The sequence below is a fragment of the Oncorhynchus mykiss genome, chromosome 6 (assembly GCF_013265735.2).
Source record: "Oncorhynchus mykiss isolate Arlee chromosome 6, USDA_OmykA_1.1, whole genome shotgun sequence".
Classification (NCBI taxonomy): domain Eukaryota; kingdom Metazoa; phylum Chordata; class Actinopteri; order Salmoniformes; family Salmonidae; genus Oncorhynchus; species Oncorhynchus mykiss.
This window is the reverse complement of record NC_048570.1, coordinates 63,307,064-63,325,701: the sequence shown is the minus strand read 5'-3', so window position 1 is coordinate 63,325,701 and position 18,638 is coordinate 63,307,064. Positions and strand designations below refer to the sequence as shown.

Here is an 18,638-nt window from a genome sequence, read left to right as displayed (position 1 = left end):
ATCTTGCCATAATGACTTGATACTATCATGAGGCATGCACACAGATAAATGTTAATTTTTCCAATGTAATTTTTAGTACAATGCATGTTAAAAGCATTACTCAGTCGTAAGGCTTCCTCAGTCACAGTGGGATTCTTTGTTCATCTTTCTCTCAAGGCTGAAGCCCGACACAGCAGAAGTGGGGATGTTTTCAGTGACTAACCGTGACGCTTATGAGCACAATCCTAGACAAAGTTCTCTTTATGTACAGACATTCTAATACTGCTTATGGCAATGGACACAGTTCTTACAACACAATACATTCACAAATCGACTCAACTGAGTTTCTGTTGGGGTGAAACACACAAGATGAACATAGCACACATAGAAACTACCCTTTCAAGTTTCATACATTGGTTTGATTTTCAAAAGAATAAGCAATGTTAAGTTCAATAGTTTGGAATTAACTGTTATTAAAATGTGTGAGAGACAGTGCTGTCCAATAAATTGTGTTGACATAAGTTTTAAAAAACACTTGCACACTAGTCAGTAACATTTACCTCATGACTTGTTGTCATGACGAGGTGAAACTAATGTAAAATGAAAAAGTTCAAATCGGAAGCGATATGGCGTTTTGTAACATACAACCTCTACTGCTAGCATTGGCTTGATATACAGTACCAGCCAAAAGTTTGCACACACCTACTCATTCAAAGGTTTTTCTTTTTTCTACATTGTAGAATAATAGTAAAAACATCAAAACTATGAAATAACACATGGATTAATGTAGTAACCAAAAAAATTGTTAAACAAATCAAAATATATTTGAGATTCGTCAAAGTAGTCACCCTTTGCCTTGACAGCTTTGCACACACTTGGCATTCTCGACCAGCTTCATGAGGTAGTCACTTGGAATGCATTTCAATTAACAGGTTGTGCCTTGTTAAAAGTTCATTTGTGGAATTTCTTTCCTTAATGCATTTGAGCCAATCAGTTGTATTGTGACAAGGTAGGGGGGTATACAGAAGATAGCCCTATTTGGTAAAAGACCAAGTCCATATTATGGCAAGAACAGCTCCAATAAGCAAAGAGAAACTACAGTCCATCATTACTTTAAGACATGAAGGTCAGTCAATAAGGAACATTTCAAGAAAAATTTGCAGTCGCAAAAACCATCAAGCACTATGATGAAACTGTCTCTCATGAGGACTGCCACAGGAAAGGAAGACCCAGTTACCTCTGCTGCAGAGGATATGTTCATTAGAGTTACCAGCCTCAGAAATTGCAGCCCAAATAAATGCTTCACAGAGTTCAAGTAACAGACACATCTCAACCTCACCTGTTCAGAGGAGACTGCATGAATCAGGCCTTCATAGTCGAATTGTTGCAAAGAAACCACTACTAAAGGACACCAATAATAAGAAGAGACTTGCTTGGGACAAGAAACATGAGCAATGGACATTAGACCAGTGGAAATCTGTCCTTTGGTCTGATGGGTTCAAATTTGAGATTTTTGGTTCCAACCGCTGTCTTTGTGAGACACAGAGTAGGTGAACTGATGATCTCCGCATGTGTGGCTCCCACTGTGAAGCATGGAGGAGGTGGTGTGATGGTGCTTTGCTGGTGACACTGTGATTTATTTAGAATTCAAGGCACACTTAACCAGCATGGCTACCACAGTGTTCTGCAGCGATACACCATCTCATCTGTTTTGCGCTTAATGGGACTATCATTTGTTTTTCAACAGGATAATGACCCAACACACCTTCAAGCTGTGTAAGGGCTATTTGACCAAGAAGGAGAGTGATGGAGTGCTGCATCAGATGCCCTGGCCTCCACAATCACCCGACCTCAACCCAATTGAGATGGATTTGGAATGAGTTAGACCGCAGAGTAAAGGAAAAGCAGGCAACAAGTGCTCAGCATATGTGGGAACTCCTTCAAGACTGTTGGAAAAGCATTCTAGGTGAAGCTGGTTGAGAGAATGCCAAGAGTGTGCAAAGCTGTCAAGGAAAATGGTGGCTACTTTGAAGAATCTAAAATCTAAAATGTATTTTGATTTGTTTAACACTTTTTTGGTTACTACATGACTCCATGTGTTATTTCATAGTTTTGATGTCTTTCTTCACTGTTATTCTACAATGTAGAAAATAATAAAAATAAAGAAAAACCCTTGAATGAGTAGGTGTGTCCAAAATCTTGACTGGTACTGTATATAAACAAAATTATATTACCCAAGTCACTCCCCAATTCCCTTTTATTGTCCATCTAAACTATATTGAGAGCACGATTTCAACCGTCCTTTAGCGGTCAAGGGCTCTCTTCCCTGCTATCAAACCAGCAGGAAAAGTCAATAAATATTTACAAAGCAACCATGACCCTTCCCCATTACTTCCGACGCATTAGCAAAATATGTATTTACATGAAAATTAAATAGAGCAAAGAGAACTAAATGAGACAATATGCAGGTACAATATGACATTGATATGAATATAAAAATATACATTGTGAGGCGTCCCAAAAAAAACAAAAAACAACACAAATAAATAACGTAAACACCTTCTGCCCAGATGACCCTCCTTAGTATTAACATCAGCAAAATATCGTGAGTGTCAGTTGAATGAATGTTAGCTCAGAAAAGATGGAGGAAAAAAATGATAAGTCAGCGACACAACAGTAAGAGAGACAATCCCTGGCTCACTAGCCATCCTCAGACACTCATTAGTCTGCTAATCTTGTCCACCTAGAGCTCTCCAACTGGACTGTAAACAACCACTGCTTACAGCTCCTCTGTGGAGGAAAATGGGATCTGTCCTTGGTTTATATATACATAGGAGTCTCCTGTCCTGTTAAGAGTCTGAACATGGCCGCTGGCATTGTCTTCATGTGAATCTGGTTTAGGAAAAGACAGAAAACAAACATTTAGCTCGGCACTTGCATCTATCGCTTGTTGTTTTATCTTTATTGAAAATAATCAAGCTTAGAGGCACACGCTTACAGCCTAATGATTGTATTGATGAATGCATATTATGCTCATTCCTGCCTCGGCCAGTAATCTAGTTTTGTGAATTCTCATACTATTTGATTGTGGTGTCCTCTGAGCTCCTTTATGAACTCTATCTGTGTATCTGAACGGAACCTCACCTCGCCCACAGAGTTTGAGAGGGCTTGGACAATCTTCTCATGCGCTGTAGCCACCACGCTTTGGCCATTGATCTCAATAATGCGGTGGCCAACCCGGACACCCCCCCGCTCAGCAATACCCCCCCGCATCAGGCTGCAGATCTGTGGGTGAAGATGACAAACTGTGGGTGAATATTATCCTTTATGGCAGGCACTCACCCCCAGGGGCAACAAGACAGGGGCAGTTCTAAAAGGGGAATTAAGCAATGATGCAACGTTGTTCCATTAAATCTTCTGGAACAGTTGTATTGCTAAAATGTCAAGGATAGTTCATGGGTTTGGTCGTGTGATCCTGATAGGGAGAGGCCAGGGTGGGATTTGAGCTCTGTGAATGACATTCTGAGGTTCATCTGTATGCAGTAGCAAGCTCCTAGCTTCAGCCTCAGTGCAACGATAGCCACAAGAGATAAAACCGCAATTACATCTGGATTTTTTTTTTTTTTTAATTATTGGATTTTAAAGAGATATTATCAGGCTATATAAATATTGCTCTAAAGAGTTGACCATTTGTGTCATAGAAGCAATGTGCCACAGAGGATAACTTGAACACAGCAGAGACTTGAATAAAGTGGTATGAGGAACACACTAAAATACGTGTGTGTGCGGCATGTTTTTTTCCCACCAAAGCTTGTAACGCTCATGATGCAAATCACATACGTACAGACCTATAGGCTAACAACCTGTCATGTCGTTTAAACACGGTATTATTTCCCTCAGAATTGGTTTCTTTAGACTGTACCAGCTGAGAGGAGAAAACAAACATCATTGACGGGGCTGTCTTCTCCTATTCAGTTAACGTCCGCTGAAATCCTCCTGAGGGAATTGAAGTTCCATTGGACAAAGACATTGATCTAGTCCAGAATCTCATCCAAAACATTTTTCAACCAGTCACAGATTGTTATCTCAGCCTGTGTTATTCAACCTACACGTGAGAACACAGTATTCCAAAAACAGACAAAAAGAAGAGTGGTCAAGGCCCTTTGCTGTTGAGTGATGACTTGAATGAAAACATTACTGTACTGTGTTCATGGTTTGACATTGCACACAGGGCTAAACTGTAGTGCCTGATCTGATCGTACTTACAATCCCATTCTGGACGCTGAAGCCCAGCTGGTACTTGAGGTCTGGTCTCTTGATGAGCACGGTGGTGACAGGGGGACAGCTCACAATGTTCAGCTTCACCTGCACCTGGTTCTTCAGGCCCTGATGGACAAACACAGTGGTCAGACAGAGCAGAGGGCGTCCTGAAACCTCCACTGGGTTTAGTCAGTGGATTATTTGATCAAATTGCAGAATTCATGTAGTGTTACACAATAAATGTAATGTCACCATAATAACCACTAATGACTTTCCCTAGAACTCTGTCCCTGTCCATGCACCTTGATGATTCCCTGACAGGTGGCGAGAGGCAGGCCCACCAGGCTGGTGTTGTTGATGGACATGATCTGGTCTCCGATGCTGAGCTTCCCGGATCGGGCGGCCGGCCCACCGTTCATCATGTTGGCCAGGATGACCGTGGGCAGGATGGAGCCCCAGCCAGACTCCACTATGACCACGCCCAGGATCTCTCCCTTATGCTTCTCCAGCTGCAGCTGTGGAGCCAGCCAATAGCGAGCGAGAGAAAGAGAGATAGAGAGTGTGATGAGTGCCTCTTGTCAAAGCGATTGTGGGCAGGAGAAAAATAAATCAGGGAGAAATATAATGGTGTAGTGGGAAGAACAGAAACAACGTGCGGACGAAGGAGGGCCAGATGGGTATAAGACCACTGTCAGCTTCTCTGGTAATTGGCTCAGTCCATGTGCAGTACTTCCACAGAACTAGACTACCTCACCGGTCATCAGAGACTCTTTCATCCTAAGTAAGAGGTCACTGACTGAGCATCCAATAGTCCTCAGAGAAGTAGATTGTACAGTGCATCTGAGGCACCATGATACAGTTACCTCATACAGTTAAATCAGAGTCAAACCTCTTTGCAGTTCTCAGAGTTTGAGAAGTGGATGAGGTCATCGTTGTACATCTCCTGCGTGTTGATGATGTCACTGTACTCCTTCTGACTCAGGTCCTCTGGGTTGATGCCGTTGGCCCTCAGGAACTCCTGGTAAGCCACGCTAAATGACTGTCCAATCGACTGGGCTATGAGCTGGGCCTGGAGAGCCAATGAGAAGAGAGGAAACAAAACAGAATTTACCAATGAGTGTTAGAGTCAAATTGCTGTGGTCTGAGAGGCTTTTTCCCCTCCTAGTAATTATATTTCTATATAATAAAACCAGCTATGCATTTGTCAGAGAAGCAATACACTGACAATACACTGTCATAGTGACAGCAATGGGGAGAATCACATCACAGAGCAACTGGGGGATACAGATCAATATTCATTTATGTGGTATGAATCAACGCAGTGGAGCAACATGGAGTCGCTTCACTGTTGACAAGTACTATATGAGGTCCAATAAACATTGGATTTAAATGTCAAAACCTATTTGCCATGTCTTCATTACTGACAACTAGCTTCTGTCCTGGCATCATTTAATAAAACCATATAAATGGACCAAAACATGTTCGAAAAGCTAAAGTAGTAAGCATCATGAAGCCTGTAGCCTTGGTCAATGATTTCCATTTTATACGAAAAATGAAGCAAAGGTATTGATTGTAAAAAGCGGATCTAAAGAGAAGGAGAGTAATCTAATTGCATATCATATGATATTAGAGGTGGTTCTATCCCAGTTTCCCTATATTTACCTCCTACCTTCCCTCAGGCAGTTTTAGGGAATAATACGTTTTCAAAGGAAGGAAGCTGTGGTTGCCCTGTTAACAAACTGACATCCAACCGTATGCTGGGCTTTGACAGACACACAAAGCACATCCTGGACTGTGGTGTGGGTGAAAATTGGCAGTATTACTGTGACAGACAGCATATCACACATTGGCAACGCATCTACACTGGCCGAGGGACAGGGGGGCAGTTAACCAGTGATTGAAATGTCATGGCGATATAAACAACCTGCTACTTGAGTTGTAGGAATCCCCTACACCTAAACCATGGTACAACCCAGTCAATCCTGCACATAACGAATGAGGACAGTAAAGCCAGTCGTTGCCCTTATCCAGACCGGTAGATCAAGGATCAGGCCTACCAGGCAATAGGTAGACAGTAATAAGACACTGTTGGGAGAGGCATAGTTGAAATATAGAATTGTACCTTCTGAGCTGAGGATAAATGACTCATGTGTTAACATTCAGACTGACTGTCCTTTATATCACACCAGCTAATTAGGCATAGAGAAATGGCGACTAAGAGGGACAACGGCAATGCAGGGGCAGACGCTCGCTGGCAAGGGGAGGAGACAGACAGAGAGACTGGCCTATCAGAGGTGGATCATCGTTTCTTTTCTTTTTAATGTTATTTAACCTTTATTTAACTAGGCAAGTCAGTTAAGAACACATTCTTATTTAAAACATGTCAGAGGGTGTTCCTGGTGAGCATGTCACTCATAATGTGTTGTTGTGACTAATCTCTGAATCAGTCACAACCCATTACCTCGACATTTAGAAACATGTCCTGTGCCTAACCTTTCACCTGGTCCTGATCCATTCTACCACTTGATATTAGCCTCAAGGGGCAGATCACAGACATTTACACGCATTCACTTACGTCCTCAGACTCAAAGACGTGGCAGATCATCCGGTACTGTTTCTTGGCCTCTGGGGCTCCAGGTGTGGTCTCGATGCAGTCCTGGGAGGCTGTGCGCGGCATGCGGCGCCTCGCCATCAGCACCACGATGTTCCCAATGTCAGCTATGTAGGAGATGGTGCGCAGGGCGTTGTCCATCATAGTTTCCTGTGTACACCACCACAGCAACAAACAACAAACAACTAGTACCTTCCCTCGTAGACGCATACATGTGAACAACAAACAGGGTATCATGACGCCCGAACACACCGCAACAGGTATACTAATACACAGAATAAAAATACTAAAATATCTACTGTATTACAGTTGACGCTTAGAGTCAAAGAAACATATGGTGTGCTTTGTAAGCCTCAGGCGAAGTATGACAAGGTGCTTATCTTCACACGAGCGTCTGGTAGCGAGGGAGGAGGAGTGGGAATGCTCAGCTCCGACCTGCACGCTCTTCAGCGAAACATCATTAGTCCGTCAGCAGAATTAATGATCCAATGTGTCTGTGAATGCCGCGCCCAACACCTTCCACCTTTCTCATGGCGAGCAGCCTCAGCAGAGTGGCAGAACTCCATGCATGTCCCCTTAGCCCATATGCTCCGCAGCAGGCCGAGGCGCAGGAATCACACCTCTAATCAACCTGAGGTTCTCCAATGTTCTCATCCCCTCTGGTACACACAGACAGCAGGGGCTGAACCGAGGCGCGGACATTTTTATTTGCGGCACCAAATGTTCTTAGTGTGTATGAAATATGACATTATTCCATCTAGGAAATGGTAGAATTGGTATAGTAAATAAGACAAATCACATGAAAGTGTCATTGTGCTGCAGTTCTGATTTCAACCTCTCACCAACTAACCAACAGAGCCCCATAAAACCGGACTTCTCCCATCTTGATGGTTGTGGGAAGCAGGTAGCCTTGTTCCAGGCAGGGAGTGGAGTGGAGAGACACTGCATTGCAGCACATTACAGTAGGCTGTGCCAGGCAGCCAGCCCACACACTGCTGTTCTGTTCTGTTCAGTCGGACTGCAACTCAACGACAGGGACACACATTCTGTTCACAGTCAGTCAGCTGGCACTCTAGTCTGTACACCAGAGACGTCACTGTTAACACTGCGGCTGAACCTCTCACATTGGACAACCTTGTTCCCCATTATGTTCCCATAAGACATTAAGGCATGACATCAAAAGTAAAGTGCTACACTGTACCTCATTTATAACTGCATTACTGTTCAAAGCTATGTGTGTGTGTGTGTGTGTGTGTGTGTGTGTGTGTGTGTGCGTGTGTGTGTCCTAAATAATTTGGCTTTGGAGTCGAGATGATTTCTGACTAAGTATTATTGCAGATGGATTGGATTGGGAATCAAATGGGTTGGTATACAAAGTGTTTAAAACCAGCTTTCATCTTCCTGCTACATCCCACTTTATTGACAGCTGTCCATAGAGGCTTTTCTGCCTTAAACGTTTATTTATTTGTATCCTCACTCAGAGGGAGATCAGATTTAAAAAAAGATTCAATAAATAAAATGATCATCCAAAATCCATCACAAAAGTCACCGAGAGGAGTTGCGTGGCTATGGCCCCACTGCATCAGATTGGTCCTGTCAGGGCTGGAGTCAGGACCTCTACTCACCTGTGTGTCTGCGTTGAGCACTTTGATCCTCAGGGTGGAGATGAAGAGGTCCACCTCTGTCAGTGTCTGTGCGTCTCCCTCTGGACTCTGGACAGAGACAAAAGAGAGACAGGTGTGTCAGAGTCCCCCCTGAGGCAGGAGAGAGCGGCCCGGGTACCCGTTCTGTAAGCACCCTGGCCGGGGGCTGAGGAGAGCTCACCAAGGGCCCACGGTTAACAGGCTGCCCTCTTTAATCTCCTGTTGAGAGCAGTTTTAAAGCTATTTCATAAATCGTGTAATGATGTTATAGGTTGGGCCCCCAGCAAACTCCTGGCATGCTTACAGTAGGTGTTCAGTCAGTGCTGGACTATGGCTACACCCATAGAGAACAGCCATAAAATGTACATTCATATTCCATCTCATAATCTGAATTATAACACATTGTAACACATTGATATCTACTAAAGGATTGGGTAGTAGCATTGCCATAGGATGTTGTTGTTGTTTATTGAGTGGTGGTCATGCTCTATATCTATACAACAGGGACTAATAATATAATAATATTAATTTTCATGATAAATGGTCATGTGACTGCGCATGCAGGACTGCATGGAATACATGTGGAATTAAAAACAGCCATCTCTGTGACAGACAGGGTCAGTATCCACATCAGAGCAGAGTGGAAGGGATTTGAGGCAGCAGCAGTGAGGGCTGGTCAATATAGTCACAGAGTGACCCGGTTGGCTCTGGGGCTTTACATCAATAGGTCCGACATGATGTTGGTGTGTTGAGAGTTGGCACAGATGAGAGTAGGCGCAACAAGGCAGCTAAGCCATTACAAGCTGCCGAATGTGTGTGAATACCAGTCCTGGGCATGGGGTTTGCATTCACGCTAATCACCACGCACTGCGTGTTAATTAAATCACGTTTGATTTAGGTTCATTAACTAAGTACTGATGTGTGTATAATGAGCAGCAGAATATACAATTTTTTTAAAATATGCAATATATAATAAAGCAATTTATCTGATGATATGTCTAATAGTATTAATTAGAATTTGTAGTAATTCTGTGTAGGCTAGAATATTTCTTTGCATCATCAATATCAATGGATTTCACGTTTGCTGGCTCTGATTTTCAGAGCACAAGCTGCAGGGATGTTCCCAGAGTTCACACAGTCCAGCCTCTCAGTGATGCATGCAGGGTAATCAGATGGAGTGGATTTATGGAGATTCTCATCATAACTCTAGTCACCTCCTCACACTCCACAGCTCAGAGCGTGTCAGGGTGAGACAGATAGAGACAGAGACAGAGACAGAGACAGAGACAGACAGACAGACGGAACACACAGACGGAACACACAGACGGAACACACAGACGGAACACACAGACGGAACACACAGACGGAACACACAGACGGAACACACAGACGGAACACACAGATGGAACAGGGAGCCGGAGGGTGAGGGTGGAGTCAAGGTGGCCCCTCTCTCTGTTCTTATCAGATCAGATTGTTTTTACACACCGCCTTTTTCTTGATTTTGGCAGCCTTCTGAACCCTCTGGGAGGAGACGTTGGGACAGAACAGGGTCGTCAGACACGGGACGGGAGGAGCGGCAAAAACAGAGGGCAGGAAGTAAAGAAAGTAAAAGAAAGTAAGAGACAATAACTCAACCAAACAGCAGGTGTATCATTGCTCTGAAAAAGGAGAGGAGCGATGGCACAGCTGTGTTCTGCAGAAACAAATTAAAACGGCACTTAAAAGGATCATAATTGCTATTTTCCTTTTGAATACAGCAAATCATAAAGACATGCAAAAATGAGTTGATACCACACCTAAATATCAAAGTAAAAAGGGAACTTGAGCGTAGCATATGCAAATACTCTATCAAAGGGTTTCAGGTTAAAATGTGAAGTCAAGGCAAGACATCCTCAGCATACCTTTCCTGTCCACAACACATTCTTTCAGAAAATGGTGAGGAATTACAGCAGAGCCCAGCATCCTGAGATGACTTGACATGTAATTTAAGGCAACACAATGACTTAGTCCTGTATTGACGTCAGTCACCATCCCCCTAGAGAAATGGGATGTCAAAACTGACAGTTGGTGACTGAGTGGTTTTCAAATGGTCTAAAAACAACATATTGAGAAACCTACTGTAGGGTGGCTGACCAGAAAACACAGACAAACACCAATTCCGTTATTTCAGTTGATTCAGATTCAGTTAAGATTCAGATTCAGTTCATTCAGATCCTGTTAATTCAGTTAAGATTCAGATTCAGTTAATCACACACCTCCTGTGCAACTGACTAGGTATCCCCCTTTCCCAACACTGAACCCCACAAAAAGACCTTAACCATGTATGTCAACTGCACAGGACCAGAAGGAGGGTGTGGTGAAGTCCAGACACATGTTTGTGTTTGTGAGCCCTGAGCTGAAACTGGTTCATCTGTTCCAGTCCCATCCATCATCAGTCAGATTGACTCCGTTACTATGGCTGCCTGAGAGAGTTGGTACCACAGCTCTCAGCAAGCCAGCCAGTCAGGAGCAGAGGAAGGGTCAACACTCTCTCTACCGCTTCACCATTTGCTGAGACACAGAGCAGAGGGCATAATCACGCCTCTGTCGGGTCGAGGAAGTTGGATGTTTGCATGCTGCAACTAGTCCGTTTATTTGTGTTTGTATGAACAGTTGAACTTCAACTGTTCTGCCTGCGGCTATTGAACCCTGACCTGTTCACCGGACGTGCTACCTGTCCCAGACCTGCTGTTTTTAACTCTCTAGAGACAGCAGGAGCCGTAGAGATACTCTTAATGATCGGCTATGAAAAGCCAACTGACATTTACTGACTTGCTGCACCCTCAACAACCACTGTGATTATTATTATTTGACCATGCTGGTCATTTATGAACATTTGAACATCTTGGCCATGTTCTGTTATAATCTCCACCCGGCACAGCCAGAAGAGGACTGGCCACCCCTCATAGCCTGGTTCCTCTCTAGGTTTCTTCCTAGGTTCCTGCCTTTCTAGGGAGTTTTTCCTAGCCATCGTGCTTCTACACCGGCATTGCTTGCTGTTTGGGGTTTTAGGCTGGGTTTCTGTACAGCACTTTGAGATATCAGCTGATGTAAGAAGGGCTATATAAATACATTTGATTTGATTTGGAACCAGAGCAGAGAACGGCCTTCGGGAGGTGATGATCCTGGGTTGTTTGTAACACATTTACTCCTCCACCTTCTAATGCAAAGCAGACATCTGAGTCCTCCAGCTACATCTACCGCATCAAATCAAGGCAGGCAGAAAAAGGAGTGGGCGATGAAGCTGCATAAATATTACATCAAAATGATGGGAGCATGCCAAAAAATATCTGCATAAATAAAACATACAAAAAATGTTTTTGTGTGTGTGTGTTTGTGTCTGGCTTACTTTGTTCTCTGTAGCTTCGTACTAAATATTGTGGACAGCAGTGTAATTAATCTGTGTGTGGGTTGTTGTTGGTGTGGCTAAGATCTGAGAACTATAAAATGGTACAGAGGGACCCTGCCCAGTCCCAGTGCTCAGGGTTGGTGTGTGAAGAAATGGTAGCTACCAACACATAAAAGAGCCCAATCCCCTGCGTCCAGAGTGACATATGGCCAATTCATATGTGGAGAGACACATCATCTGTAGTTCCTCCTCAGATGAGGGCAGAGAACAAGTGGCATGCTTCCCGATGGCCTCCTCCACAGCTGAACAGCCAACATAAAGATAATGAGGAAGAAAAAAGATTGGATTTCTTTTCACTGGGATGGATGGAGCCAGATCCCAGCAGCAGTGGAAGGGAGGCAGGGGCCTTCAAGACTCAAATGTCCCTACAAAAGCTGCCAGATGGAAGGGTCACCTGAAGCAGACTGCTGCTGGACAGGAGAGTGTGCCACTGTGTCACTGAGCTGTGGGCCAATCTGACCCACTGAGCTAACATATACTCCCATCTCTGCTCTGCAGTGACTGGCAGGCCTTGCCACAGGTGGATGTTCCTAAAAGTAGAGCCTAACCAAGTGCCAGTGGACCACTGTGAGTTAGGTTATAGAATATTCATTATACAGCCCAGCACATGTTTTCATGAGAGGGAGAGGAAATTTGGACAGTTATTTGAACATTTGGTGTATCATCTTGGGTTGTATTTTCTTTGATCCAATAGGTATAGCTCCTAAAGTCATGTATAGTCTCAACAATGGTCTCAATAATACATTGTCGGCACACATGAACTCCTTCAAAAACATACACATTTCATTGCATAGGAATGCATACTGTGCAAATACTATATTTGTGATCATACTGTTATCAGACTGAGGGAAAACGGCCCTTGCATAAATGGCCTTTCAAAAGCTAGACTGCCAAAAGCAATCATAACTCCAGAGCTAGTTGAGAACCAACCAGTAGTGAAGTGATTGGAATGCACAGTGGCGGAGTCTGCTTTGAATATGGCCATCCTCTCTGGCTGCTCCCCATCAGTATTCATAGCAGACGATAAATGTAGAAAAGGGAACGGAAATGGAAAGGGAAACATAACCTCTGTGAGCCAGCAATCCATTACCAACATCATGTGACACATGCTTTACCCCAATCTGACCCAACTGGAGCACTAATGGACTGCTAATTCTGGCAAAATCTCAAACTGCTCTGACTGGGGAGATAAACAGCGTTGACGTCTATGTGGATTTAATAGGCCAATCTGGACCTCACTTGAATTAAAAAGACCAGCACCTTGCACTCACATTTGAAGTCCATTTATAAAACTGTATCTCTGTCTGCCAGATTGCAGACTATCTACAGCAAGAGGTCCCATTTAGAGTACTAATTAAAATGGTTTCCAGAGGTTATGTCAATACTCTGTACCAGCTTTGAAGTCTCCATCCGGTTTTATATATGCCTGAAACATGAACATAACGTTTATTCAAGATATACTAGAATCATATTGATGAATATCTTAAAGGTTGTTTCCTCTATAGGGGCATCATTAAATCCTGACAGTATAAAAATCAAACAGTGGGTTGTAAGCAGAGCTAAAAGGACTGTAAACTAACCCACTGGGGAGGAACATGATTACACAGTACCAGTGTGTCCTACAGTACAGTAGCAATAATCCTACTAGATTGGACACAGTCTCCTGGGGTGTAAACAAACACATCAGACACCCTTCACTCGGAATCTTCCAAAACGGTTCCTAGAGTCACGGTGAAAATATACCAGATCAAAACAACATCCATATGAAAAGGAAGGAAGGGAAGCTGTTTGCAGGATTTGAAACGGGTGGTGCAGTGTGTGTGTGTGTGTGTGTGTGTGTGTGTGTGTGTGTGTGTGTGTGTGTGCGTGTGTCTATGTGTGCGTGCATGCGTGTGTATGTGTATGATGGAAGGCCTGCCTGCTGTCTGTCCGTACCTTGACCCGGCTGACAGCCTCCTGGGCCTGCATCATGCGGATGTTCTTGGACGGGTTCCTCTCAGAGAGCAGCTGGGTGGAGCCCAGGTAGTTAGCAGCAAAGATGATGCCATCAATAAGATCTTCTGGCTCACAGGGCCCCGGAACTGACAGAGAGGGAGAATGGATGGACAGAGAAACGAAGGAGCAGGAGAAGATGAACGCTATTAGATCATATTTCTTTTGCAAAACAAAGAAATCTCTGTGTTGTTTTAGTTAAGCTCTGAGTTGAAAGGTCATATATGTACACTACCATAACATCAAATTGATCAGAAATATGGTGTAGACATTGTTAATGCTGTAAATGACTATCGTAGCTGAAAACGGCAGATGTTTAATGGAATATCAACATATGTGTACAGAGGGCCATTATCAGCAACCATCACTTCTGTGTTCCAATGGCATGTTGTGTTAGCTAATCCAAGTTTATAATTTTAAAAAGGCTAATTGATCACCCTTTTGCAATTATGTTAGCACAGCTGAAAACTGTTGATTAACTGATTAACGAAGCAATAAAACTGGCCTTCTTTAGACTAGTTGAGTATCTGGAGCATCAGCATTTGTGGGTTTGATTATAGGCTCAAAATTGCTAGAAACAAAGACCTTTCTTCTGAAACTCATCAGGCTATTCCTGTTCTGAGAAATTAAAGCTATTCCATGCAAGAAATTGCCAAGAAACTGAAGATCTCGTACAACGTTGTGTTCTATTCTAGAACAATGCTGTGTTCTATTCTAACCAGAATAGAAAGAGGAGTGGGAGGCCCCGGTGCACAATTGAGCAAGAGGACAAGTACATTGGAGTGTCTAGTTTGATAAATAGACGCCTCACAAGTCCTCAACTGGCAGCTTCATTAAATAGTCCCCGCAATACACCAGTCTCAACGTCAACAGTGAAGAGGCGACTCCGGGATGCTGGCCTTCTAGGCAGAGTTGCAAAGAAAAAGCCATATCTCAGACTAGACAATAAAAAGAAAAGATTAAGATGGGCAAAAGAACACAGACAATGGACAGAGGAACTCTGCCTAGAAGGCCAGCATCCCAGAGTCGCCTTTTCACTGTTGACGTTGAGACTGGTGTTTTGCGGGTACTATTTAATGAAGCTGCCAGTTGACCACTTGTGAGGCGTCTTGCTCAGTTGTGCACCGGGGCCCATTTATTATTTCTTTAAATCAGCACAGCATTTTTCAGCTGTGCTAACATAATTGCAAAAGGGTTTTCTAATGATCTATCCTTTTTAAAATGATAAACTTGGATTAGCTAACACAACATGCCATTGGAACACAGGAGTGATGGTTGCTGATAAAGGGCCTCTGTACGCCTATGTAGATATTCCATTAGAAATGTCGTTTCCAGCTACAATGGTCATTTAACAATGTCTACACTATATTTCTGATCAATTTGATGTTATTTTTATGGACAAACAAATGTGCTTTACTTTCATATACAAGGACATTTATAAGTGACCCCAAACTTTTGAACAGTAGTGTATGAGTATTGGCAGCCTTCTGTGCGTACAATTTGAATAAATAAAACACTGCAATTCTGTAGCTGTTGGGTATTATGAAGAGAAACAATCACGGTGGAGGCTTGAGCAGTAAAATGGCCACGGGTGGGCTGGGAGCTGAGAGGCACCAGGGGATTCATGTGCCCGTGTGATACGTAGATGTCGACTCTGTGACAACCACTGAGGGATACAATGCACTGTCATGATACCAGAGAAAGTGAAAGAAAGAAACAGCTCAGCCTCCAGGAAGATGAAGCCTTGCCGTTCGCTGCCCAGTCGTGAGAGGGATTTGGCGAAGAACGCCTTGAAAACTTCTCGAACCAAACATACAGAGGCCTGGGACTGGCCTGCTTAGCTATAGCCCTCCCACATTGACGACAAACTCACTGACACGTCTGACATGATGGCTCTCAGGTAAATTGTCCAAATAAAGATAGTGAAAAATTAATATGATCATTCGTATTTACTTTCTTTCTGTTTGTCTTAATTTTCAAATGCAGACTTGTTGATCTCTCTCTCTCTCACTCACTCACTCACTCACTCACTCACTCACTCACTCACTCACTCACTCACTCACTCACTCACTCACTCACTCACTCACTCCATGATCTGTCATTTTGCAACTAGATTTTGAGTGGTTATTAAGGAGCTTGAATTTGAAAGACAAATCTACTATCCTTGGAATGAGCAGATTCCTGCACCCAAAGCGATATAAGCCTCTTACAGGGAATATCTGTTTTTGATGTTGTGAATTTGATTCATTTTTGTCTTGATTTCATCCTCAAAATAAACAGACGTAGAGGTACCTTACCATCAACAAAGCTGGGGAAAGATGCAGCCTTCTTAGTTTCCTGAAAAACATAAAGTCTTGATTGAACTCTCTGAATTAGTCAAGCAGAATGAAATATGCATTCTCATTTCATGAAACTGAAAGGAAAACGGCCTCTCTGCAAAGCCTGCGGCTTCCACAACAAACAACAGACCAACAAACTCCAAAAGCTTCATTCTGTCAAAGAAGACAAAACATTTTTGAACATCAGTTCAAAGTAACCTATGAAATTGATACAAACCCTATTCATCAACAGATGAGGAAGAAAATGGAAGAAGCAATGTGCTATCTAGAACCTGAAAGGGTTCTTCAGCTATCCCCATAGGAGAACCCTTTGAAGAACCCTTTTTGGGTCCAGGTAGAACACTTTTGGGTTCCATGTAGAACCCTTTCCATAGAGAGTTCTATATGGAACTAAAAATGGTCCTACCTGGAACCAAAATTGGCTCTACCAGGAACGAAAAAGGGTTCTCCTATGGCGACAGCCAAACAACCCTGTTGGAATTCGTTTTTTTCTAAGAGTTTATAGTACAGATCAAAAGGAAGCACAACTTTATGGCATCGACCTGATTGTAAACAGTGGTCCATGTTAACATGCCGGGTCATGACATGCCTAACTCTTCAGATGTAAAACACTGCTGTATATCAATACTTCTACAGAAAAAGCACTCTGAGTAATGGCCATCACTTAAAAGACATGCCACTCAAATGGAGGGTCCAGGCTGATATATGTGTGGCCGTTCATTACAGTCTGTGAGGAAGGCCCAGGAGCATTATCAAACCACTTAATAACTTAAAGGGAAACAACTTCCTAGTATATATATATATATATATATATACACACAGTGCCTTGCGAAAGTATTCGGCCCCCTTGAACTTTGCGACCTTTTGCCATATTTCAGGCTTCAAACATAAATATATAAAACTGTATTTGTTTGTGAAGAATCAACAACAAGTGGGACACAATCATGAAGTGGAACGACATTTATTGGATATTTCAAACTTTTTAAACAAATCAAAAACTGAAAAATTGGGCGTGCAAAATTATTCAGCCCCTTTACTTTCAGTGCAGCAAACTCTCTCCAGAAGTTCAGTGAGGATCTCTGAATGATCCAATGTTGACCTAAATGACTAATGATGATACTAATGATACAATCCACCTGTGTGTAATCAAGTCTCCGTATAAATGCACCTGCACTGTGATAGTCTCAGAGGTCCGTTAAAAGCGCAGAGAGCATCATGAAGAACAAGGAACACACCAGGCAGGTCCGAGATACTGTTGTGAAGAAGTTTAAAGCCGGATTTGGATACAAAAAGATTTCCCAAGCTTTAAACATCCCAAGGAGCACTGTGCAAGTGATAATATTGAAATGGAAGGAGTATCAGACCACTGCAAATCTACCAAGACCTGGCCGTCCCGCTAAACTTTCAGCTCATACAAGGAGAAGACTGATCAGAGATGCAGCCAAGAGGCCCATGATCACTCTGGATGAACTGCAGAGATCTACAGCTGAGGTGGGAGACTCTGTCCATAGGACAACAATCAGTCGTATATTGCACAAATCTGGCCTTTATGGAAGAGTGGCAAGAAGAAAGCCATTTCTTAAAGATATCCATAAAAAGTGTTGTTTAAAGTTTGCCACAAGCCACCTGGGAGACACACCAAACATGTGGAAGAAGGTGCTCTGGTCAGAAGAAACCAAAATTGAACTTTTTGGCAACAATGCAAAACGTTATGTTTGGTGTAAAAGCAACACAGCTCATCACCCTGAACACACCATACCCACTGTCAAACATGGTGGTGGCAGCATCATGGTTTGGGCCTGCTTTTCTTCAGCAGGGACAGGGAAGATGGTTAAAATTGATGGGAAGATGGATGGAGCCAAATACAGGACCATTCTGGAAGAAAACCTGATGGAGTCTGCAAAAGACCTGAGACTTGGACGGAGATTTGTCTTCCAACAAGACAATGATCCAAAACATAAAGCAAAATCTACAATGGAATGGTTCAAAAATAAACATATCCAGGTGTTAGAATGGCCAAGTCAAAGTCCAGACCTGAATCCAATCGAGAATCTGTGGAAAGAACTGAAAACTGCTGTTCACAAATGCTCTCCATCCAACCTCACTGAGCTCGAGCTGTTTTGCAAGGAGGAATGGGAAAAAATTTCAGTCTCTCGATGTGCAAAACTGATAGAGACATACCCCAAGCGACTTACAGCTGTAATCGCAGCAAAAGGTGGCGCTACAAAGTATTAACTTAAGGGGGCTGAATAATTTTGCACGCCCAATTTTTCAGTTTTTGATTTGTTAAAAAAGTTTGAAATATCCAATAAATGTCGTTCCACTTCATGATTGTGTCCCACTTGTTGTTGATTCTTCACAAAAAA

General features: G+C 43.0%; 1 protein-coding gene across 3 annotated transcripts in view; it reads right to left on the bottom strand.

The window, feature by feature from the left end:
- Positions 1–2,130: 2,130 nt before the first annotated feature.
- The window catches only part of apba2b (amyloid beta (A4) precursor protein-binding, family A, member 2b), a 72,980-nt gene continuing 56,472 nt past the window's right edge, over positions 2,131–18,638 (bottom strand). For 2 of the 3 annotated variants that reach the window (XM_021607169.2, XM_021607170.2), the window contains exons 4-13: positions 16,231–16,270; positions 13,877–14,022; positions 9,979–10,014; positions 8,476–8,562; positions 6,815–7,000; positions 5,129–5,308; positions 4,542–4,754; positions 4,246–4,365; positions 3,124–3,264; positions 2,131–2,871 (exon numbers count right to left, since the gene is read on the bottom strand). In XM_021607169.2, the coding sequence (XP_021462844.1) occupies positions 2,800–2,871; positions 3,124–3,264; positions 4,246–4,365; positions 4,542–4,754; positions 5,129–5,308; positions 6,815–7,000; positions 8,476–8,562; positions 9,979–10,014; positions 13,877–14,022; positions 16,231–16,270 (1,221 nt within the window). In that variant the 3' untranslated portion in view covers positions 2,131–2,799. The remainder of the gene's footprint in view (positions 2,872–3,123; positions 3,265–4,245; positions 4,366–4,541; positions 4,755–5,128; positions 5,309–6,814; positions 7,001–8,475; positions 8,563–9,978; positions 10,015–13,876; positions 14,023–16,230; positions 16,271–18,638) is intronic. The other variant, XM_036980661.1, reaches the window with a different exon arrangement.